Raw genomic sequence first — 25,617 nt, 5'->3', positions numbered from 1 at the left:
CCACAAAAGAAATACACAACTTGGAGAAGATGACAAGGTTAAACATCTTGACACTTCTCCAATCTTGTATTCGGCAACATATTTTAATTTTTTAAGGACAACGTTTTACATAATGTAGTTTTCTATGGGGAATTTGATATGTAAGTGCGCCCCACAACTTCCGATAATGTTTACATACTCCAAAAGAAAACAAAAAAAAAAATGACCAAACAACTAAACAACATTAGTTGTCCGAGCATAAGCTCCAACCACCAATTTTTTTTAATCCTCTGCATAATGCAACATGTATGTGGTTCCTTAGGCCCACTTTTGTTTTGTGCTCTCAGTTTGAAATTGAAATAGTTATTCCTGTATTTTATATGAAAAGGTTCAAAAAAGATGTAAAACTAAAACAACATTAGTTGTCCGAGCATAAGCTCCAACCACCAATTTTTTTTAATCCTCTGCATAATGCAACATGTATGTGGTTCCTTAGGCCCACTTTTGTTTTGTGCCCTTACTAAACAACTAAACAACATTTAATTTATTTTGCATAAATTAGGAAATCACATGAAAATTTGTTACAAACTAGGGTCGAATAGTAAATTAATTACGTTTGGATTCTTTTATAATGTACAAATCATCTTACTAATGTTTAAAGGTTCATTTCGTGCTGTGCCAGGCCTGTCTTGTTTCGCACCCTTTATTTTCATGGCATGAAACATTGCAATTTTTTATAAAATATCCATAGTCATCACAATTATTACATGACATTGACTGCATTATGTGGATAATATATTGAAAGACAATATGAAAATTCCATAAACAATTATACTGTAGTAGTTAACATTTGAGCGCCCCGACTAACTCTGTGCCAGTGTTCTTCGGAATGACTGGTCTTAAAGGCCATAATAAAGACCCTTAAGTGGGGCTTATTGGTTAAGACTTTTTGTTACATTTTCAAAATTCTTCAGAATTTGAAATCCAACATTATTGGTTTAGAATTTCAGTTATATTGATTTGGAACTTCTTTAAGAATTTTGAAATTTTGCGTTAGTTGTTTTTTATGAAATATCAAGAGTTTTTAACCCGAAATCTGGATCAAGAATTTTCATATACAACTTTTCTCACAACTTTTCCAATCAAAATTCCTCAAAGTTCCACATGTTTAAGCAGAACTTTATAGTTCAGACATATATGTATTTTGGGTGTACTTAAAAAAGTTCTTTGGATTGATATGATACAAAACCCTTAGTCCATCTCTCATAAAACTTAAACAAGTCTTCTGTCTCTCTCATGAAATCCAAGTCTTCATAGTTCAAACATATTTGTATTTGGAGTGTACTTCAAAATGCTCTTTAGGTTGATATGACACAAAACCCTCCTCTATCCATCTTTCGTAAAAGAGAAATGCTAGATGTACAAGTGTCCAGATCCTATGTGGCAGTCTAGGGAATTAAATGACATTTAATACTACATTCTCTCTTCCGGAAGTACCCTCTGCTACATTCTCTCTTCCGGAAGTACCCTCTGCTACATTCTCTTTCTAAACCTCCCTAAACATTTCATCAAAAAAAAAACCTTCCCTAAATATTTTCTTTTGATTTGTGAAAAACTATTACTTCTTTCATTTTTTTTAATCCCTTCTATTTAAAATTCTGAATTTAAAATCACAAGGACTTCTTCCTTCCCCAATCTAGAAGTGAAATATTTAAGAAATCTTTATTTCTGAGAAGAAGTTTATTTGATACTTATCCTCATTGAAACATTCAGTAATAGTGAACATCTTGATCGTAATTTGATTGAACTTTCAGTTGGTGTTGGGGTACATAATGAACAATTTGTGGGTGAACTTTCATATTGCCCTCTGACAGAATTATCACTTAAAAAAAGAATTATTTTGATTCCACTATCTCTTTCTCGACTCGTCTACTTAAATCATATATTTCAGTTCGGGTACCAAGTAATCACATAATGTCCGCAGTTATTTTTATCTCTTTTTTGATATTCAGAAACAGTAACCAATTCAATATCAATAAATCTATGGAGTTCCCGATTATTGAAAAAAATCAGAGTTTCTAATAAAACTTGTAACAATTTCTCATATGGATTAACATCTTTCTTCCCTAAAATCTCCCATTTATAAAAACTTACAGTCAACCATGGAAATCTCTAAATCAACGACTCAAATTTCTTCTATCCCTCAAATTTTTGTTCATGAAATTTATACCTAGTTTAACAAATAAAATAGTTAAGCCAATGCTTACAATTAATCATTATTTTCCATGCTAATTAACATAATTCAACAATGGAAAATGAGCAGAGAGAACTGATCAGATCAGACGAGAATAAAAGAAAGAGAGGAACTTTTGGAGAGAATTAAACAAGAAGGATAAGTTGCTTATGCAATATAATCATAGATAATCAGGACACTAATGTTTAGTGAGAGAAGTTCCTGGAGAAAAATGTTCAGTGAGAGAAACAAGAGAGAGATGAGGGTACTTCTGGAATAGGTAATCTGATGGTAAATGTAATTTAATCTCCTGGAGGCCACGTAGGATCTGGACACTATTTCCAGACTTTTAATTGTACATTTAGTATTTTTCATGGGTGCCACTGTATACATACATATCTACATTCATAACAAAACTTAATTGTGGAAGAAGAATCTTAAACGTCTCTGAAAAAAAATTAAACAAAAAATGGATTGACCAGGAAAAATATCGAAATTATTATACCAATTAATCAGTATCAAGGTAGAGAGAAGAGTACACTATCCCCTCTAATTCATTTTCGGTTTAATTCTGTTTTAGCCACCAATTTATGACCAACTCACCATTTTGGCCCATAAATGTCTGACAGTTCGTTTTGACATCTTAAGACAAAAAATTTCGATTCCTTCCGGAAATATCCTTAGGAGCCAAAAATGAATTAATGCAAAAAAACAATTTTAACAAATGAAATCCACCTCATCTCTCCTCTCTCCTCTATTTCATCGGCTACCTCATAATCTTCTCCGATGAAGGTCGCTGATCAAATTTTTCACGAGCTTCAAACTTGAATTGTTTATTTTTATACTTCCTCTCTCTTCTTCTAGTTAAAAGTTTTTAATCAATTAAAGATCCTAAAATCCATCCAAACTACCTTTACTTTATTTTATGTCTAATAAAAATTTGGCAAATATAACTCACTTGGAAGTTCATATCAAATCTTTTGATTCTTGTCTGGTTCATATCTCTACTTTCTCTCTAAAATAATTACTTTATACTATCAGAGGACCTAATGACATGTCATATTTGTAAACAAGGAGTATGTTCATGCAAGACCCATTAGCCAATTTTCATGAACAAGGCCCATTAGTATATCCCGTACAATAAGACCATGTATAGACTTGTTGGGCAAAAGGTTTGTTGGGCTCATAAAACTCATTCATGTATTGAATCCAGTAAGGACAATAGCTACTTGTATGAGTTGAAACAAGATGAATCTATAAGCATGAGGTGTATAGACTAATGTGTTTGTTGTCAACAATACAAATCCACAACTACGTGTAGTCAAGACTATATCACATGTGTTGTCTTAGGCTATATCATGTGTTATCAACAAGAGAACTTCTTAAGTGTGTGTTGTCAATGTTATTGTATGGTTGTAAGCAAGACAACTACATACTTGTTAAAGGTTTGACTAGCCTATTAATTTTGTGGTAATTAGTATGAATTCTATGATGGATTAGAGATTTGTACTAGTATGAACAAAAGTGGAGAATAAGATGAAAGATATGCTCTTGCTCTCAAGTTTCTCCATCACACTTATGTTTGAAGAATAGAAGAGAAAAGAGTATACAAGTTCATCTTCTGAGAAGAAGAAATTAAGCTTTATTAAAGGAACTTATCTTTGTTAAAGTAAGAAGTTGACTCTTATCTCTACAATGGAGAAAGGTATGGAATTATTTCATGTTAATAATTACTTAATGTGCCTATTTATTTCCATATTAACTTTGTGACAACCATGAGTCTCTATATTCTTATGTGTTCATGAGAAAATTTTGAATTAATAATTTGTCTCATGAACATTACTTATAGAATATAACAATATTAACTGGTTGATCTTTCCATTTTAGTTTCTTAGAAGGAAGCACTCCTTACTCGAGAATACAAAATATTACATCCATATACGTGGGTTAGTTGTTATAATCAAGACTCTATAGTTTCCACAAAAGAAATACACAACTTGGAGAAGATGACAAGGTTAAACATCTTGACACTTCTCCAATCTTGTATTCGGCAACATATTTTAATTTTTTAAGGACAACGTTTTACATAATGTAGTTTTCTATGGGGAATTTTGTAAGAATTACTCAATCTCCAATTTTATTTCCAATAGTTGTTATTTGATTACAAATGTGTATTTATACTAGAAAGATAGAATTCTGTTATTATAACAGATTTATAACAACCTAAGATAGAATTAGTTACTTAACTAGAATTAGTTACTTAACTAGAATTAGTTACTAACAACTACTAACAATCTTCTTTAATCCTATTTCAGGAATTGTGGCTGCCTTCAGACTCCATCAGATGACTGCCTCCAGAATACATTGGGTGCCTTTAGCTGCACAGGACTTTATTTATTTGAGTCTTCTCTTATTGACTTTGACCAGACCATTAGGTTTGAAGTATAAAAGGTTTTCTTAAAAACCTAATCCTATTTTCTCTTCTCTGCTTCTCTGAGAAACCCTAGCCGTACTGTTACCTTCTCTTCATCTCTTCTTCATCTCTGTTATAGTTAACAGCCCCCCTCAAACCGATGGTGAAGAGGAACAATGAACCATCAGTTTGTTTCTTAAACCAGAGAAAATTTCAAGTGATAAACCCTTAGTGAATATGTCGGCGAGTTGGTCTTTGGTTGGTATGTATTGAATCGAAATCGAACCATCAGAGACCAGATCTCTGACATAGTGGTAGTCGACTTCTATATGCTTCGTTCGAGCATGAAAAATGGGATTCGAGGCCAGATGTTTCGCACTTATATTGTCACAGTGAAGCAAATAGGGTTTCTTCAAATGAAATCTCAGTTCATCCATCAGGTAAGAAATCCATACTAGTTCTGTTGCTGTAGTTGAAAGCGATTTATATTCTGCTTCAGTCGATGATTTTGCAACCGTAGCTTGTTTCTTAGAGCTCCAAGAGATAAGAGTAGATCCGAGAAATACACAAAACCCTCCTGTTGATTTTCTCGAATCAGGGCATCCAGCCCAATCCGAGTCAGAATAAGCTGAAAGCATGGATAAATCCCCTGATGATATCTTAATACCTGACCCAACAGAACCCTTTAAGTATCTTAATATTTTCTTGCCAATAACCAAGTGTTTTTCTGTGGGTTTGTGCATGAATTGGGCTGTGTAATTCACTGCGAATGAGATGTCTGACCGAGTTAAGGTGAGATACTGAAGAGCACCTACTAAGCTTCTGTATTCAGTAGGACTTGAAAGTTCAACACCTTCTGAAATGGAGATTCTTTGGCCACTTGGAACAGGTAACTTTGATGGTTTGGAATCCAGTAATGAGGCCTTCTGTAGTAATTGCAATGTATACTTCTTTTGAGTTAAAATCATGCTTTTGTTGTTGAGATCAGAGAAGACTTCTATACCCAAAAAATAAGATAAAGACCCTAAGTCTTTCATCTTGAAAGCCACACTAAGATCAGTAATAAGTTGTGTGATCATAGAACTAGAGCTCCCTGTGAGAATGATGTCATCTACATATAGTAGAAGAACTATCATGTCCATATTAGAATGAAATACAAACATGGAGTGATCTGTTTTGCTCTTCTTAAACCCATACTGAAAAAGAAAGGTAGCAAACCTATTGAACCAAGCCCTAGGAGCTTGTTTAAGTCCATAGAGGGCCTTGTGTAAATGGCAGACATAATCCTCCTTTTCTTTGTCAATAAACCCTGGTGGTTGGATCATATAAACATTTTCTTCTAGAACTCCATGAAGAAAGGCATTTGATACATCTAACTGTTTGATGTACCAAGATTTAGTGACTGCTATAGTAAGAATAAGCCTAATAGTACTTGCCTTAACTACAAGGCTGAATGTTTCTGCAAAATCAACACCCTCTTGTTGATGAAAACCTTTGGCCACCAATCTTGCCTTGTACCTTTCAATGGTACCATCACTTTTCTGCTTTAACTTGTAGACCCACTTGCAACCCAACACATTCATCTTACTGTCATAGGGAACAAGAGACCAAGTCTTGTTCTGTTGTAAGGCTAAGAACTCATCATTCATAGCTTTGCACCACTCAATACTCTTAGCTGCCTCTTTATATGTGGATGGTTTAGTGGGTAAGTGCAAGATTGATAGATAGGCTACATTTAATGTGTGAGGTGAGGAAAAATGAGCCACAAAGTCAGAGGGTAATTGTTTTGATTTGATTATACCATTCCTGCCTCTAGTGATGATTTGTTCAGTATTTAGTTGCCCTTGTGAGATAGTTGGTGTACTAGCTGAAAAGTTAGGTGTCCCTATCTCATGGGTAGGTAGCTCCCTAGAACCAGAATTAGCTGGTGGGCTAGGTACTATACTAGATGAACCTAATTCTTGGTTTGAGGGCTGTTCAGTATGTAGAGGTGGTAATGGTAGTGAAATAAATGGCTCAATATTCTGATCACACCTAGACAGTTGCTTAGAGATGTTGGTGAATGGAAAATGACCTTCATCAAAAGTGACATGTCTGGAAATATATAGTCTTTTTGTGATAAAGTCATAGCACCTATAACCCTTGTGCTCATTGCTATATCCCAAAAAGATACATTGAACACTCTTGGGACTAAGTTTATCCTTTCTAAGATCACCTAGATGAGGATAGCAAGCACACCCAGATATTCTAAGACTTGAATAATCAGGTGTCATATGAAAAAGTGCTTCAAAAGGTGATATACCATGAAGTGTGGTTGTGGGTAATCTGTTAATGATATAGACAGCAGTATTGAAAGCATCAAACCACAAATATTTTGGTAAAGAACAATGAAAAGAAAGAGTATTACCCAATTCTGTGATATGTCTGTGTTTTCTTTCTGCTTTCCCATTTTGCTGTGGGGTATAAGGACATGAACTCCTGAAAATAATACCATTGGAGTCCAAAAAGGACCTGAATTCCCCCTTTTGTAGTTCAGGAGCACCATCAGATTGAAAATACACAATCTTTACTTTGAGGAGGTTTTCATTTGTGGATTTGAAGTGTTGAAAGCATTTTACACTATCAGACCTGACTTTCATAGCATAAATCCAGCTATATCTACTGAAATCATCTAGAAATAAGATGTAATACTTAGCACCATTTGGGGTGGTGGTAGGGGCTGGTCCCCAAATATCACAATGCACCAAATGCAAAGGAGTATTGGTTGTGCTGTTGGAGGTAGAGAAAGGTAGACATTTGCTTTTTCCTAATTCACATGACTTGCAAAAATTCTTTGTACTTGTTGTAGATAGTACTATTTTATGTTCCTTGCTCAACTGACTTAGAACACCATGATGAGAATGACCTAGCCTAGCATGCCAGGTATCATATGAAAGTGCAGTTTGAGTATGATTAGCTGACTCAGACTTATCTGAACAGAAGGTTTGTTGTACTTCAATAGGATAGAGATTGTTTTTTACTGGTCCTTCAGCTAAATCCTTTTAGACCATATGTCCTTTATACTATAGCCCCATGGCATGAACTCAACAGAGACTGAGTTATCTTTTGTGAATTTTGAAATAGAGAGTAGGTTTCTTTTCAAATTTGGAACACATAGAACTTTATTTAAGTCAAAAACACATGTAGAAGTGGAGAGCTTAGAAGTACCTGTGCTCTCAATTGGTAGAAATTTACCACTTCCAACCATAACAGCCTCTGACCCTTTATAATTTTGAGAAGAAATAAGATTTTCAGCAGCATAAGTCATATGACTACTTGCTCCTGTGTCAGCCAACCAAGCTTTGTCCTTAGAGATTGTCAGATCTGACTGAGAATTTGCTACATAGCATGTCTCTGACTGAGAGTCTGACTCTAGATCAAAATTTTCACAATCTAGAAAAATTTCTTCAGAGTTAGCACATTCTATTGCTGTGTGGCATTCTTGGAATACATCCTCATCATCACTATGTCCATAATTGAACACCATAGCATTGTTGCATTCAAGGAGAGGTTCCTCTTCATAAGGAAAAGACATAGAATCTTTGAAATTTGGATCAATAACATGATCTTGTGATGATAATTGCTCTTCAGTATGATACCCAGTTTGAGATTTGTTTGGCTTATATCTGAAATAGCAGACCCCTGCTGAATGACCCCATCTTTTGCAAATGCCACAAGGAACAGAGGTAAAATCAAAGTCTTCTGCCCTATTATTCCTGTTTTGATTACTTTGTGATGTATTAGCAGAATTATCCTTCTTATAGGCCTGATTTCTATAAAAAGTTGGTGAAGGCTTGCCCTTTGTGACTTGTTTCTGGTTTACTTTGTTTATATAATAAACTTCATGAATAGAATCCTTAGTTGATAGCCATTGCTCATGTTGTATGAGTCTTGATTTCAATTGAGCTAGAGACAAGAGCTCATTATTAGCTCTTAAAGCAATAGTAAATTGATCATACTCAGATGGAAGACCATGAATAGCTATTCTGACTAGTTCTGAATCAGACACTTTATCTTGTACTGTCATTAAAGAATCTGAAATCTGTTTGATTTCTCTCAAATATTCAGCTATTGATGCATCTCCTTTTCTCAAATTTTGCAACTTTCTTCTTAATTGATCTTTCTTAGACTCTAATCCTTCATTATTAGTTAGATCAAGATACCCCCATATAGCTTTTGCAGATTGTAGACCATAAATGTCATAATAAATTGACTTAGAAAGAGTACTTTTCAGATAGGACATAACAAAACTTTCCCTTGATCTCCATTGTTGGAAATCAGGGTTTACCTGTTCAATTCCTTGTATGAATTTCAATTGAGGTGGTTCTTCAATTGAACCATTTACAAAACCTATGAGTTCATAAGTTTTTAACATTGTTTCAACTTGATCACGCCACATTAGATAGTTAGAATCATCTAACTTTTCAGTGATGAAGTTAGTAACAGCAGAGATTGGGGGAAGAATACCTTGTATTGCGGAAGCCATTGATAAAAGCTAGTGAGCTTTGACGAAAAAACAGTAAGTAACCTTTGATTTTGATAACTTTTTAACTATTTTGTGAATCAATCTTCTTCTTTATGAACTTTTGATTGATTTGTTCTTCATTATGTTGATGTTTGATCTTGCGAGATGTTAAATTTTGTGATTGTTCTTTGAGATTGAGCAAAAAACCTTAAATGAGGATCCTAACACTAGACTGATACCATGTAAGAATTACTCAATCTCCAATTTTATTTCCAATAGTTGTTATTTGATTACAAATGTGTATTTATACTAGAAAGATAGAATTCTGTTATCATAACAGATTTATAACAACCTAAGATAGAATTAGTTACTTAACTAGAATTAGTTACTAACAACTACTAACAATCTTCTTTAATCCTATTTCAGGAATTGTGGCTGCCTTCAGACTCCATCAGATGACTGCCTCCAGAATACATTGGGTGCCTTTAGCTGCACAGGACTTTATTTATTTGAGTCTTCTCTTATTGACTTTGACCAGACCATTAGGTTTGAAGTATAAAAGGTTTTCTTAAAAACCTAATCCTATTTTCTCTTCTCTGCTTCTCTGAGAAACCCTAGCCGTACTGTTACCTTCTCTTCATCTCTTCTTCATCTCTGTTATAGTTAACAAAAAGGTTCAAAAAAGATGTAAAACTAAAACTAACTTGAACGAATAACTTTCCCTTTGAGAAAGAAGGGGATTCCCACAAAAAGAAGATGACGCCTTAGAACGAATAATCCTTGTCAGATTCATCTGTCCACTTCTTATCTCTAAAATCCGTTTTAGCTGTTTGGATGAACACACTATTCAATTACATCCCCAAATGTTTGCATGCTGATATAATCTGGGGTTTATAGCTGAACATAACGATAAATTACTTGGAAAAGGATTCTAGGGTTAAACATCTTGACATTTCTCAATTGGGACATTTGATCAAATGGACAATATTACAGAGATACACATGAGTAAGACCCAACTCCTGCTCTAAGTATTACCGAGACACACATGTTACCACCCGACCAAAGCGTGTTTCACTGCTCAGTTTATTGACCCTTCGGGTTAATATCGCAGAAATTGAGTCGTAATATTTGAATTTGGAAATAATATATTCTCTTCGTCGAATGTATATGCACACTATCTTCGTCTTTTAGATTTCACCAATGATTTCCACAAGAACATATTCCGTCTATAAATCGATGAAACCTACTAGAGTCTCTTGCTACAATCTCTCTCTGTAAAATCTTCGAAATAAATGCAGTTGCAGCATGACAATCTATACATACTCTAAGATTCTTCACAATTGTGATCTTCGACCCTGGAGGTGTACTAATAAGCCCAAACCCAATTGCTAGCTTCTCGCTATGACCTAGAAGAATTTCTTCCTTTCTCTGTTCATCTACATTTTGCACCACTAAGCTAGTATTCGGCACGTACCCAATTTTCTTCATCTTCTTTATCAAATCCTCTAAATACTTATAGATCTCTTGATGAAGAGGATGAGATCTATCTCCTGATTCAAATATATGAACCCTTCCATTGATCTCAACCGATGTACAAGCTTTCACTTTCTTTATTCCTCTGTTCATCATCAATCTTCTAACTTTAGCTACACATTCGTAATCTCCAATTATTCCATAAAAATTTGATAGCAACATATAGGCTCCCGCTTCTTCGGGTTGCAACTCAAGCAATTTCTCCCCCACTTTCCTTGTTAAATCAACATTCATGTAAGAAAAACACGAGCTAAGGAACGCGGTTAGAAGCTTTGAGTCGGGCTTGACAGGCATTTTGTCGATAAATTCACATGCTTCTTCAAGTAATCCAGCTCTTCCAAGGAGATCAACCATACAAGTATAATGTTCCATCATGGGTGTTATAGAGTATCTATGAATCATTTTGTTGAAATTCTTCCATCCTTCTTGTACTAATCCGGAATGACTACAAGCATATAAGACACCCAAAAAGGTTATCTTGTTCGGTAAAACTCCTTCTATTTCCATTTGATCAAAAGCTTTTAGAGCTTCTAATCCTAGTCCATTTTTGCCAAAACCCATTATCATAGAAGTCCAAGAAACCAAGTTCTTGAATGGGATATTGTCGAAGCAAAGTAATGCATCATTTATGTTCCCACATTTAGCATACATATCAATTGTAGCATTGCCAATTGGAAGATACATTTCAAACCCATGTTTAATAACTAAACAATGAACATATTTACCATTAATCAAAGCTGCTAAATCTGCACAAACTGAAAGCACACTAACCATTGTTGTGATATCAACTCCCGTTCCTTCAAACCGCATTCTTCGGAAGAAATGAAGAGCTTTAGAACCCTCAGAATTCAACGAAAGACCTGATATTAATGAATTCCATGAACCCAAATCTTTTAATTTCATGCTTTGGAATAATTCTATTGCTTCTGATGTTAAATTACATCGACATAATCCAGTAATCATACTGTTCACCGCTATTACATCTCGTTCAGGCATTTCGTCGAACACTTTCCGAGCATCTGAAATGCTTATACATTTGGAATACATGTCCATAAGGGAAGTCATTAAAACCAAGTCCTTATCAAACCCTTGTTTCAAAATTATTGAATGAGTTTGTTTTCCTTCTTTTAGGGCTTCAATTCTCCCACAACATTTAAGAACAGCTGAAAGTAAGAATTCAGTTATTTTATTCGATTGAAGTTGGTTGAAAAGAAGTATACCTTGACGACTCTGCCCTTTGTTTACCAAAGAAATTATCTGAGAACCCAACGAAAAATTGAGTCTTTGTTGCATTTCTGTAAGGGCATTTCGGGTACGTATGAAATAAATAAAACCTAAAACCAGAGTGCTCTGCTAGACTGTTACTGTTACTTATAACGAAAAAAACTTTAACAAGAGAAACCGATCTTATAACGAAAAAACAAACCGTTTTTTCACTAAATTAACTAAATCCGTTATTTTCGTACCGTTTTAATTTCCAGCAACTTCCCGCCCGCGCCTTATATCTTCTCGTTTTATTTTCTCCCTCCTCTTTCTCTCTCTAGGCTCTAGCTTCTTCTGTAAGGGAGAGTTGTGAATAAATAAAAGGGCAAAACCAGATCAATTTAGAATGGGAGTAATGGAGTTTGAGAGAAGAAAGCTCAGGAGGAAACCTCTCTCTGATTGCACAAACATCCCCACCACCACCACCACCACCACCACCACCGCCGCCGCGATTAAACCTCCTCACAACTCCTCCTCTAAGACCTCCAGCACCGGATCCAATGCTAATCATGCTCAATACCCTTCACTTCGTCCTCCTCAACTCAATACTCCAGGTAATTTCTCACCCTTCGTCGTTTTTAATGGGTTCAGATTTGAATTCCGGGAACTGGTAAATTGTTGATTATTTAAACCCTTAATCTGTGGGTTTAGGTTTTACTCAAATTTTGGAGTTCTAGATCTAGGGTTCTTGAATTTGTACTGGTTTAGTTTGCCATGCGTGCGTTCTTTAGGATGAGTGAACTACTCAAGCTAGAAATGCTTAACAAGAGTATGCACTTCTAGGTTTAGGTTTAGAAGCTTGCTAGTTACTAGAGTTGTATGTAGCTTTTCTACTAGATTATTATGTTCTGAATTTTGTTTTCAATCATGTAATCCAATTCTTAGAGGATGCTGATGTTGCTACAATCAAGAATAGAAGATTGCTCCAAGGTAGTGATAAACGAAAGGAAGTTGCAGAAACAGTACCATTTAGTGGCTCTCTAGCTCGAAGGATCAGGATTATAGGGTATGTGTCATTCTTTAATAACCTTTTTTGGGGATTGGTATAGTTTGTATTTTCATTATCGTAATGTTGGTAATCGAACAATGCTGGTTGCTGGATTGACGATTGAATTATGGGTATGTTATTGTTTACGGTTTTGGACTTTCAGTTTCTTAATACGAATTAAGTTGTTAATCATATAATAATAATATTTCAAGTAGGCTTATTAGAGGTATATGCATAAGTGAGATCAAAGTTTTGGTATAATCTTTGTTTCCATGTCAAAGGTTCACGGCTTAACTCAACATTGAGATGATTGATTTTAGCTACATTTTCACCTGTTCATATAGTGGCTATGAGTTAGAACTTAGTCGGTATGTTTTCCCTCTTGATATAGGGAGAAACTTGTCAAAGTGGACAGAGACGTTGCTCTATCTACGGCCAATAATAAACAGAACTCTATAATTCGTCCCCAACCTTCCACTCCTCCCCGACCCAATGCCTCAGCTATTTGTGGTAACTCCTCAAACCTCTTCACCATTCTTGGGTTTATATCTCTGTCATCTATATTTGACTGTGGAAATCTAACAAAACTGCTAACAGAACTGCAGTCTGATACATGGATTCTAGGTTTTAGTATTAGGTTTCGTTCTAAAACCCTTACAATTTGATTGAAGGGTTTTCGAAAATCTCTGGTGGTTTAAAGGACCATGTGTTATTGAAGATGCCTCAAAGTAGTTTGGATTTGATTTGATTTCTAGCCTTTATTGTTTCTAGCTTTCTTTCATAAACGAAAATGAGTTAATTGCACGTAAGTATGAGGTACTAGTTCTAGATGAACTATTTTGAAACCTTTGGTTGAGTTTTCTGAACTTCTCTTTACTTTAACCTCATTAATTATCGTGTAGTAGTTCCTCATGATATCAACTTTTAACATTTTGATATCAAAGTTTAAATTGGCCAAATTTTTAAATTATTGCTTTATCATCATGTTGTAACCGTTTCAAAAAAAGTTTATTGCATGCAAATTCTCATAGAATCTGGAAACATAGGCTAGTAGATTTGTGTTCAATATTATTTTGGTTATCGTGGTGTTCAAGTATTGAAATGGGAGGTAAACTAGCTTATATATGGATTTTGTTTTGCATTATGCAGTTGATAGCAGTAAGAATGTTGGGTCTGTTATACTTTGCAGTAGAAGACTGACTCAAGGTAAAACTAGAGATAAAGGACAAAAAGCGGCTGAAACAGGACCATTTACTTGTCCTCCAGTAGGAAGGATTAGGAGTATAACCAAAGGGTATGCCTAATGTCATCTCTATCTTAAAAGTTTGAGATAAAGGAGAAGAAGTTGCTTTAATAGTATCATACTTTTCCCGATTTCAGTTTGTCCAAGTTAGGATAACGAAGTAGATGAGATAGTTTACTCAACTTGCTTCACATTTTCGATGACATTTTACTGAATTCTGTGAATCTTCCCATGTTTAAATAGGAATCGACTTGTCGAAGAACATGGAAATGTTTCCCTCCCCAACTCATGCTTAGATGTTCGTCCTCAAAGTAAAAAGGTTCGTCTTAACACTTTTTTTCTCCTAAATCTGGTTCTGCAGTTCCAAGTTACAAGTATATAATTCCCACTTGCATTTCTCTAAAGCTAATTTGAGCAATTCCAAGATTCTTAGTCACTCTCATGTTTGTACACTCAGTATCCTTATTACAAATCTTCAATATGATCTCTAGTTGAATTCCTAATTATACTTTGAAATATTGTGCAGAGACGACGATTCTCATTACCCAACTTACCTTCATTGTCTCAAGATTATATCGATAAGCAAAGAGCCTATTTTGCGGAGATCGATGCTTTTGAGCTTCCAGAGGAGGTTGTATCAGAGAGTGAGTTAGAGTAGAAGGTATACCATATAAAGTAGTTCGTCGATCCTATTTGATAGAAGCGCGAAGGAACTAGGTAATTTGCCAGAAAATATGTATATTGGGGATTGGCTGATGTAGTTGTAGTTCCAGAATTGAATTCAGAAACTTCAAATTTCTGAAAGTAGGTAAAATCCAAAAGGTGGAAATGTAAAAAGAAACAGTATGAGATTATATTCTTATTTCAGTCTTTTATGGGGTTTTCTAAAATCTTGAACAACGTAAAACTCAAATATATGGAATAATCACAAATATATGGAACAATGTTATTCACCATCCATTAAGTTGTGTTTCAACGACTATTAACAAGAAGATAACCCCTGGATAAAGGGAGATCCAATAATATGGTATCTACATGCAGAGCCACGAGCAAGGAGAAAAGTATGTAATAATGAGGTATATGTTGTGAAAAATAAAGGAGGGAAGAAGAAAGATAATGGAAATATATAGACCAAGAGATAGAGACAAGAACTTGATTTGTATTCATATGTTTGTAGATGATTTCTCTACTTTGATATATTGGTATATTAGGTACATTGGTACACTAGTTTAGTACATTGCTACATTAGCTAGAGACCTCTTTATATAGGCCTTTGAAGAGTTACATATCTAATACAAGAGTTACATATAATCAATGGTGCTTGAATACAAATAATGGTGGAGAACTTATGGTGGTGGGAGTTACCAAAGTGTGGTGGTCATCCACCATAAATCAAAGATTTATAACACTCCCCCTGGATGTCCACCACATCAGATATTGCCTCATTAAAACCTTACTAGGAAAATCCAATGGGACAAAACCATAGTGAAGGAAAAAGAGTACAAATTCTTTGTTTATGTACATCTTTGATGAACACATAATCAGCCTCATTAAAACCTTGTTAAGAAAAACCCTATGGGAAAAATTCTTAACGAAGGAAAAAGAGTACTTTGTGAAAATATAGTATATAGTGTCTTCATAAACTTGCTCCCCCTCATGAAGGTTGAGGGCATTGTTCAACTTTTTATCATCAGCTTCCTTTTGGTATATATACACAAAATACAATTTGTAGCATTTGACATTTCAAGTTGCATTAGTATAATGTCTTAAAGTTCATGCATACTTTAACTTGAAGCTTGTTAATCCTTTAGGGATATCGATTGAAGTCACTATTTAGTGATCCGTATTTGTGTATCATGTACATCTGTAAGATAACTATACCATCTTGTGAAATTGATGTACTTATCACATTTCGTTGTATAATCCACTTGACACACATAAGAGGTGTTAAATTCATCATTCGATGACTATTGAAAATAGAGTTGTCTTGCCAAAACCTTGTCAGGAAAATCCAATGGGACAAAACCTGAACGAAGGAAAAAAGACTACAACTTTTAAACAAATTATAACAATTTTCTATACGCATAGTTGCCTCGTTAAAACCTTGAAAGGGAAAACCCAATGGGACAAAACCTTGACGAAGGAAAAAGAGTACAACGCGATTGACATTTTTTATATATGTATGATGGTTGTTTTCTAAATCCACATTACAACACACATAATGTATTGTCTGTACTATATTAGGTACTTCTGGACCTGAATTTCCATGACAATGATAAGTTAAGACAATATGAGTTGCTTTGAAGCTTATAGCCTTTTAGTAATTCAGAATATGTTCATTTTCAAGATTTTCTTTACTCGAATAATCTTTTTCAATACTCTACTGTCAAACTTTGATAAACTCTTCAAGAGTCACAATAGGATTTATAAATACTTCATAATATAATTCGGAGATTTGTAATTCATATTGAAATTTTATAAGTGGGCGTCAAATCCTTTATAGACTAAAGGACATTTCTTACACATGTCTACTTTAATACCTTCAGGGTAATTCTTAATTGGTGCTTCGACTTCATGTCTGAAGACTTAATTATTTTGTAAGAAAATCCACAAGTAATGAAGTATCTCGTCTAAAGTTGACCAATATTACTTAGAGTAATTCCGAGTCAATATGCTCCAAGTAGCTACTATATTCAGAAATACATCGTCTGAAATGATTTATTTGATTTCTCTCACAGCATACATAGTTCAATGATCTCATATATGTGCCTTTGTAAAAGGTTGGTGTCTCTTTTTACACATATCCTCTTCAGGGGATTTTATTAGGAATATGAATCACATTTCATTTCTAATTGGATAGCCTCTTCAGGAGGAAAAATTATTCCTTCAGTGTCAAGGAGTATATGTCACTTTGATCAACTCTGTTCATTTTCCATTACCTTTATCTGGATATAAGCATATTAAGGTCTGAAAAATATTAATATCTCGAGGTAGCAAGTTTTTCGTATATTGATTCCAAATGAGAGAAACTCGATCATTTTCAAGTATTTTACGACATTGAATATAGGACTTCCTTCCCCTAATGTCGATAGATTTTCGTCTTATTTATGAGCACATACTTCAAGGATGTGACAAAGACGAAGGAAAAATCAACTGCTTTAGGAAAATTTGATTTTTATTTTCATATCATATTTTCCGTTGGACAAAAATTATTATTTGATCACAACTTCAGGTGTAAGCAATTTGTTATAATATCACAACTTCAGGTGTGATTAATTACATGTGAGATATATCATCTTCATGTGATTTTATTTTATTTTATTTATTAAATCCATCATCACTTTCTCTTTGGTTATTACAACTTCAGGTGTAATATGAAATATGATAATCAAATAATTTTATTTGTCAGGAATTTACAACTCATCACTGTCTACAGACACGTAAGAAAATATCAACATCACCTGAATAGATATTTTGGATTTCGACTTAATATATGATGAGTTTCACAAAAAATTGGTTACATTCCAAGATGAAGAGCTTTGTCATATTTAATCAAACTATATGTTGGTATAGTAAAATGAGATTCTCATTTTTCTCACTCTATTTCCAATATGAACTCGGTGTAGGATTTGTCTTACCACCGTTTAATTATAATCCTTTAATAATCAATGGAAAATCATTTCAATACTGGAAAATTAACATTTGTCATTCTTCAGGAATGCGCAGACAAATTTGTTTTCTCAGGGATTTACCCTTTTTTTTTTTGACAATTTACCAACTCATAAGGGAAATATCTTTTCATCATTTGAGATTTTTTTTTTCTTACTCTAGCAATTATTTTAGAATTGTCTAGATTAGAAGAAGTATATACACCAAACTTCAGGTTTGGTAATCTCATATACAAATAGATGCTTCAATTTGATCTTAACCAAATTTTGATGGTTAAATTTCCTCTTTGGAAAAATCTTCATTAACAGATCAAAATATGTACTCATGATATATTCATACAAAATTAAACATTAGTTATGAGAGTAATATTAAATTTTTTTTTTTTTGAAGATATAACTTACACTGACCTTACCATCGAATGAATTGCATTAACATTCATATTAGATTGGAATGTTAATCCTTTCATCTATGCAATTCTCATATCCTTCTGATATGATTTAATATGTCTCAACAACAATAAAATAAATTGTTAGCAATAAAGAAGAATTATAAGTTTGTAAATTCAACAAACAAAGGTCCAAATACCTTTTAACTTACCAATAACAATTGACCAAACTTACCAATCCTTTATGTGCTTATATCTTGATCAAGGAGTTGATAATTTCTTCTTCCCTTTAATCATAGAGCAATTCGTGCTGATAACGTGTTGTGAAAAATAAAGGAGGGAAGAAGAAAGATAATGGAAATATATAAACCAAGAGATAGAGACAAGAACTTGATTTGTATTCATATGTTTGTAGATGATTTCTCTACTTTGATATATTGGTATACTAGGCATAACCCCCGCCCTACGGGCGGGGGAATGCCCTTTGCGCAACGCGATATGCATTAAACTTACTGGACATGTAATCTAGATAAATTTACTCCGATAAAACACTGTATATTGATGGTTTTTGCTTAAATTTAACAGAGTCACGAGCAGAGTGTGATTTACTATATCAATAAAGAAACTCTCAAGAATTTTAATGTCAGAAAAAGACTTATTCTTTAAGGTACGACCGAACTTCTTTTTATCCACCTTATTATCTCATCCACTGCACTCTCTGGTTCTTCTACTTCAGCTGCCCTTTCACTTGGTCTGACTTGTGAACACCCCAACATCTTCTTCGTGTTTGGACTCCTTGTTATAAGTCCAAGTAGTTTCCTAGATATATAACATGTGCTTGCGACACATGGTATTTGGTATGACGCAATTACCTGATGAGCAAATACAACTGTTAGTGCCACTCCAAGTTCATTTGTCTGACATTTTTTTAGCAGTGTTCTAGTAGTTTTTATAATTCCAGTACCTACTCTGCAACAAAGAAACAATGGTGAAAAGAATTAGAACTTCATATTAAGAAAAATATGAAACTTACATATGAAGCAAACCAGAAAGTAAAACACAAAAAGAATTGCGAAATAGAAATAAGAATTAAAGACTAAACTAAGAGTTTGCAGAATTATCATCACCAAACAAAGCGACAATTCCTAACGAGTATCAAAGCAAGGAGTTGCAAATTACTATTTTTGATAATGGAAAAAGAGGAAACAATTTGGAGCAAAAGAGGGAAATAATTACCGAAGAAGTTTTAAGTAACTACTTGATCAAGAGGAGGAACATCGGTGAACAATTCAAAAGGCTAGCGTAATTATTAAGGATTTGACAGAATTAAGCATTAAAGTTGGTTTCTAACTCCTTATTTGTGAACACTTGGATTTAACTCGAATAAAAATCAGATGGTGTAGGTTTATCCAAGTACAAATCTATTCTGCTTACAGATAAAATTAAAGTCATGCTTGAGACAAACCAATGTTACCAGAAGTCAAGAACTCATTGTAGTTTGGTTTTCAGTTGGAGTCTTAGACAGACAGTCAAAGACAGCTAGATAGAAAAAATTAGGGTGATAACCCCATAATTTTAGGCAACCCAGAGGTAATATAAGTTTATTACATGTTAAATAGAAAATCACTGGAGTATACATCTTAGAACAATTCCTTTCTAAGTTACAAAAAACTCCCTTGAAGAATTGTAAGACTGGCGAGTTCTTTTACTACATTGAAAACAACTACAACATGCACAAAATGGCCATCTTCGTAAGGAGAGTGGACAGCTAGAAAAATATGTTTGATATAACAAATATGTTAGTCAATGTCTTTGAAAACCTATTTTGATAGAAAATAATAGAGAACAAGACATTAAGTGATTCATTTTGGGAACTAAAAATTAAGGTTGAAGTTGTGTGCTACCAAAAGAAACACAAGTCATTCAGCAATGTGAAAACTTGAATGGGAGTTGTATGAGAAAGCTTTGTACCTGCTGTCAAAGAGGTGAAGAACTTCAAATTAGACAATGAATAAAAATAATAATAAACTAAAATGATACATTAAACATGAGCTATGAAGTTAATTGATGAATAAAAAAACTATCACGACAAAAAAAACCTAAAAAATTCCTACAATATCAAGATGGATAAGTTAAATCTCACCAGATCATAAAATTCAAATGAAAAAACATATTAGTCAGTGTAACTTATAAAGAAATTCTACCTGAAAGAGATGGTTGATCTTCGGATCAAATGGTTTTAGTTTTGCTAAAATCTCAGTCATTGTGGCATCTTAAGAAATAATATTTTGTTCTGGTAGTGGGAAGAGATATGGGAAAAATGGCAGAGATGTAAGCTAGGATGAAACAAACAAATAGAAAATAAACAATGTATTGAAACTATGGTTACTTGAACAACTAAAAATCCAAAAGATACGCACGACAACATTAGAAAAGTCAATTTACTCACTCAAGTAAAGAAAAGTGGAAGCTAAAAGATGTTTACAAATTTTAGATAGATCCAAAACGAGAACCTTGCAAATTAGAGAAAAGAAACTGCACTTAGTAACAATTGAGATGATTTATATTCTCTCCCTTGATTCTCCTCACCTGGTTAATGACAATAACGGAATCAAACTACTATACGGTCGTGCACAAGGAAACAGATAATGAAAAAAGGACATCTTACCATAAGTTTGTGATGGGGCTCATCTGTATCGATTAACATCTTTTTGTACGGGTATACAACGTCCATGATAAGAAGCGGCAAGACATGGCTGTTTGAGTGTTTCCAACTTTCGTGCTCCGATTTCCTTTCAGCATATTCCTTTGGAAAGTTCTTCTTTATGATGTTATCCAATGCCAGACTAATAACCAATACGAGAACTTGAAAATGATTAGGGTTTCAATGGATTACTAATATGACAACAGAAGAGGAATACCATTTGATATTATCGACTAAAACAGAAATTTGATAAATGAGCAAACAGTAGGAACCCAATAGATTTATCACAAGCAATTTTGAACAATAATATGGTATCTCTCCTGAAATCTGAACTAATATGAAGATTATATGAAGTGGTTGTATTATAATTGTATCGAGTTGTTACTACAAGAAAGGTAACTCTGGAACAAAAACAAAAAAGATTGTCAAAGGAAGACGAAACTGTGTCGGGTACAACCTTCAATTTCCACCACATAAATTTTAAACGTATACACATAATTCACCAAAAACATTAGCCAAATTTACTATCAAATATAAGAAAAATTGTGGAACATCTAACAAAGGATCCATAACATAAAGCTGTACACCAACCTTTGGAAGTCCAGTACTCCCACTGGTATACATAATAACTGCAATATCAGCTAACACGGGCAAATCGGCATCAACAGGGTTTTCTCGGCCAATTTTCTCCACTTCAGTAAATGAAGTAATTGTCCAGCTAGTGCTTTGCAACGAGAATTCTGATGGGATCCCATACTCATCAATGTATATTACACGTTTTACTGTGTCAAGCTGTCCACTTATTTCTGCAAGTTTTTTAAGTTCTTTTTGCCCACATATGACAGTTGAAACTTCCGTCTGCAAACCAAGAAGGAAACATGAACAAAGTGAGATTCACATCACAATTTAAACTCAAAGTATTAGACAGGTATGAACGCCGAAGGTGCCACAATCTATAAAACTATATGTAATATAACCATTATCTATATGACGTGGGCACCCAGTATGCCCCTCTTACCAAACCTGCCCTTTTCCTGTTAGACCTATGTAGCTATGATAACAAGAAAGTAGAAACAAGTTAGTCATTTATAAGGTTCCCTATTCAGTTGTTCCATTCTTCTCCAGATCTTCTCAACTATTTTTCAACTAAAAACATATTAGATGTATGTGATATACAAAATATATATACGTATAAGTTCATAAATATATTCTATATTGGGAGCTCCAATTTACTCGAGAGTAACTCAGCTCGCTTGGGGCGCGGACATTGAGTAGGGACCGAGACCGAAGCAACTACTTAGTTTTAGATTCCTCTGCCCAACCTTGTGCTTCACCCTGACAACCTTCACTCTAGTTTGTAAAGGTAAACGGCAATACAGAATACAACTAATAAAACTAACCCAAGACATATGTTGATGAATCTTTGTGCATCACCAGATAGAGGAGCCCCTCCAGAAAGCAGGAAGCGAATGTTTCCACCCAGAATTGCTCGAACCTTTTTGAAAACAAGAATGTTCCACAGAATCCTCTCGAGTCCCCACGCTCCAAACCAACTTCCGTTCATAGCTAACAGTCTACGACTATACGCAATGTCAAAAAGTTTCTTGGAAAGACCACCTTTCGTATCTACCTGAAATGTCATAAGAAATCAGTAGTCATTTTATTAATCTTAAACTTTTCTGTCTCATTTCGACAAACCAAGCTGGCTGAGAAAGAAAAAACAAATAAGCATTGCTAAACAGACCTTTTTCCTCACACCATCTCGAACACGATCAAGAATGGCAGGCACTGCAGTCATCAAAGTTGGTCCTAGCATAGAAGCACCCCCCTTTGTTCCCCTTTTTATCTTGTTTGATGTATCAGTAAGAGTCAAAGGTGTCCATATCCAATTGAACTACCAACAACAACCATTACATTCTACACTACAATGTCCAAATTAGTTGCAAGCGATAATAGTCTTAACTAAGATACTAAAAAATGAGCATCAAGTTCTTTCACTTCGCAAGCTCGGAAGATTACACAATCAATTGTACCTCAGCAGCTAGTTCAAGAATATGAGCTAATGGTAGGTATGCCAAGTACACGTCTTTGCTTCCGACGCCAGGAACAATAGTCATGACCGCAGAAATTGTAGCTAGCACTTTTCCATGGGTCATCATTACTCCCAAGAATAACATCTGATATTTACTAAAATCTCTTCAATTAAAAGTTCGTATAAAAAAATATAAATTTTTGGAAGTAGGAAAAAGTATTGGATGAACCACAAAACAAAATAAGCAAGTTGCTAGTTAAGTAAACAACTACGGTACCATTAATTCTATTCCCTTCAAACATCTTCTTCATTCCAACATTCTGATTGAGGCATTTTATCAAACATCTTGACCACAATTTCTAATTTACAAGATATAATATCTAAAAATATCTAGTGAAGCTCAGATCCAATTAAATGGGCGAAATGCAAATAGAAAAATAATATTAAAATGGAAAATCAGAAAACAAAAATTTATATCTTCTGTGATGAGGTTTTTACCGCTATCTTCTTTGTTGATTCGTCATGAAGATTTCGACATATTATTCTCTCACCCGTGCAACATCTATGGAGTGAAAAGATGTTTCATAGGACACTATTAGGTGAAGAAGAGTAAATGAGGAATTTACTGAAATCTTCACTCTCTTCAGACATAAAAGAGGGAATGAATAATGAAGCAACATATTCACGGAAGAACAGTCAGGAACACCATCGGACAGGAAGGGTTGAACGAATTTACAGAGAGATGAGAGGTTTTGGCGTTTCAGTTTCACAGAAAGAGACGGGCAGTAGTAGTATGTGGGGCGTTACATTAAAGGGTTGGATCCACATTAGATTAGAGGGTAGGATCAATGTATATTAATTATGTCCTAGTGTCATGTCCATGTATCTAGATTTTATCCTAGTCATATTGCCAAGTCACATTCATTTACATTAATTATGTCCTAGTCACAAGGATCTGTTTTGTATAATAGATTAGGTACATTGGTACACTAGTTTAGTACATTGCTACATTAGCTAGAGACCTCTTTATATAGGCCTTTGAAGAGTTACATATCTAATACAAGAGTTACATATAATCAATGGTGCTTGAATACAAATAATGGTGGAGAACTTATGGTGGTGGGAGTTACCAAAGTGTGGTGGTCATCCACCATAAATCAAAGATTTATAACAGTATATAAACATTCTCCATCCCGTCATTTGATATTTGAATACGTATTGTATAGTGTCGCGCACAAAATAAAAAGAATTTGGGCTACGTATCCAGACTGGTCTGATTCGGTGCCTAGTAAGCATACATTGATCCACTGGTCCGTGTGAATTTGACATGTCTCAGACTGCCCAGTCCGTGTAGTACAAAAGTCTGAGGTTGTTTTTGTTTTTTCCTTTTGGTAGATTCCGAACTTTAATGTTTCTAAAAAGCTACATCGAAATGAGATTTTGGAAATCTCCGTAAGGAAGATAAGTTTCATGTCAAAGAAAAAAAATCTAGATTCATGTGAGGGGTTGCGTACTTAGTGTTGATGTTTGTGAGTATTTTTTTTAAAAAAATTGAAGATGTGTTTCAAAATCGATACAAGTTAATCGCATGAGCTAAGAAAATTAAAATAAGACATGATTTCGTAGTTTCGATAGGCGAATCGACAAACAAGAAAATATGAGAAATTTCGGTTACATAAATGAGAGTCAAATAAAACTGTCAGACAGTTAAGAAAGCCAAAACGATTAGTTAATCACAAATTTGGACCAAACAACAAAACAAAAAAAAAGTTAGAGAAACAAAATGACCAAGTTTTCCTCAACTAAGAAACAAAATAAATGAAAGGAGAATGAATTTGTTTAAATTCTCTTATCAATTACTCAAACGAAGTTGTTTTTAAATTCTCCTATCATTTATATTTTCCACGGAGCAGGTAAGCCTTTGGTCTTTATTTTATTTTTTATTACTTTGTTGAAAGATTGAGTCTTTGTCAGTAACGAATTAAGACGTGAATGATGAATATTCTATTAGCAGCTGTACCTAACATCCTACAATACTAATTAGTTCGTTAATGACAAGTCGTTAATTTTAATAAAATTAACATCAACTAATAGAGTCAGAAATGAAGCATTAATAGAGTTAGCATCAATAATTTCAAATTTTCAACAAAGGAAAAAAAATAGAGTTAGCATCAATAAGGCATCACATATTTGGCCCTACAAGAAGATAGTTGTGAAACAGAATACCTAATTTACCAAAAAGTAGCACCCTTGGATTGATAATATTTTCAATAGTTGTTTGCTAGTTGCTCAATTTGGAATTGAAATGACATTCAAGTCAAATAGTAGTCATGCACACACACTCTCTATTAGATGAGTCATTGGGTAGTTGTTTCCTCAAGTAGTTTGCGCAGCCCAGACCAACTCAATCCAATTATTGGTATCACCGTCTTAAGAGTGAGAGAACGACAGAGGGGGCCAGCCGCCCGGGGGACAACAAGTCTCACTTTTCTTCTTACCTTCTTTTAACATGTGATTTGCATTTATTCATTTTCTAACAACAATGGCCCAAATTACCTTTCAACAAAAAAAAAATGGCCCATATTACCACCATTATCTGAATTAATATTTTTTAACAAAAATAATGAATAAATTTTTTCTTCCAAATTTGCATGTAGCTCCAAGGAACAAA

At 34.1% G+C, this 25,617-nt stretch overlaps 2 protein-coding genes and 2 pseudogenes across 7 annotated transcripts in view; 1 reads left to right on the top strand and 3 right to left on the bottom strand.

Annotated features, from left to right (window-relative positions):
* LOC147549909 (uncharacterized) overlaps positions 1–25,617 on the bottom strand; it is an 85,768-nt gene that overhangs the window by 29,143 nt on the left and 31,008 nt on the right. The window lies entirely within an intron of this gene.
* Positions 9,951–24,433, top strand: LOC147549913 (uncharacterized). 2 transcript variants are annotated; one of them, XR_015238760.1, is made up of 8 exons: positions 12,028–12,479; positions 12,811–12,931; positions 13,305–13,423; positions 14,063–14,207; positions 14,400–14,475; positions 14,683–14,913; positions 15,198–15,232; positions 24,121–24,433. XR_015238760.1 is itself a non-coding variant. In XM_086672150.1 (6 exons), the coding sequence occupies exons 1-6, from the start codon at positions 12,272–12,274 to the stop codon at positions 14,812–14,814; spliced, it is 801 nt and encodes a 266-aa protein (XP_086528276.1). In that variant the 5' UTR covers positions 9,951–12,271; the 3' UTR covers positions 14,815–15,046. The 2 variants fall into 2 exon arrangements, 1 of the variants encoding a protein (XP_086528276.1); XM_086672150.1 differs by lacking the exons at positions 15,198–15,232; positions 24,121–24,433 and having other exon boundaries at positions 9,951–12,479; positions 14,683–15,046.
* On the bottom strand, positions 10,062–11,955 carry LOC147549915 (pentatricopeptide repeat-containing protein ELI1, chloroplastic pseudogene; annotated as a pseudogene). Its single transcript, XR_015238759.1, has one exon. The product of XR_015238759.1 is annotated as a pentatricopeptide repeat-containing protein ELI1, chloroplastic pseudogene (transcript).
* On the bottom strand, positions 20,584–22,825 carry LOC147549914 (long chain acyl-CoA synthetase 9, chloroplastic-like; annotated as a pseudogene). The gene is made up of 5 exons (XR_015238042.1): positions 22,659–22,825; positions 22,410–22,544; positions 21,506–21,772; positions 20,879–21,056; positions 20,584–20,799 (listed from the first exon to the last, which is right to left on the bottom strand). The product of XR_015238042.1 is annotated as a long chain acyl-CoA synthetase 9, chloroplastic-like (transcript).

This window comes from Eschscholzia californica, unplaced genomic scaffold (genome assembly GCF_041429995.1).
Source record: "Eschscholzia californica isolate CP2 unplaced genomic scaffold, dmEscCali1.0.p SCAF_3, whole genome shotgun sequence".
Taxonomy (NCBI): Eukaryota; Viridiplantae; Streptophyta; class Magnoliopsida; order Ranunculales; family Papaveraceae; genus Eschscholzia; species Eschscholzia californica.
Note: the sequence above shows the minus strand (reverse complement) of the source record. Positions and strands in the feature narration are given on the sequence as shown.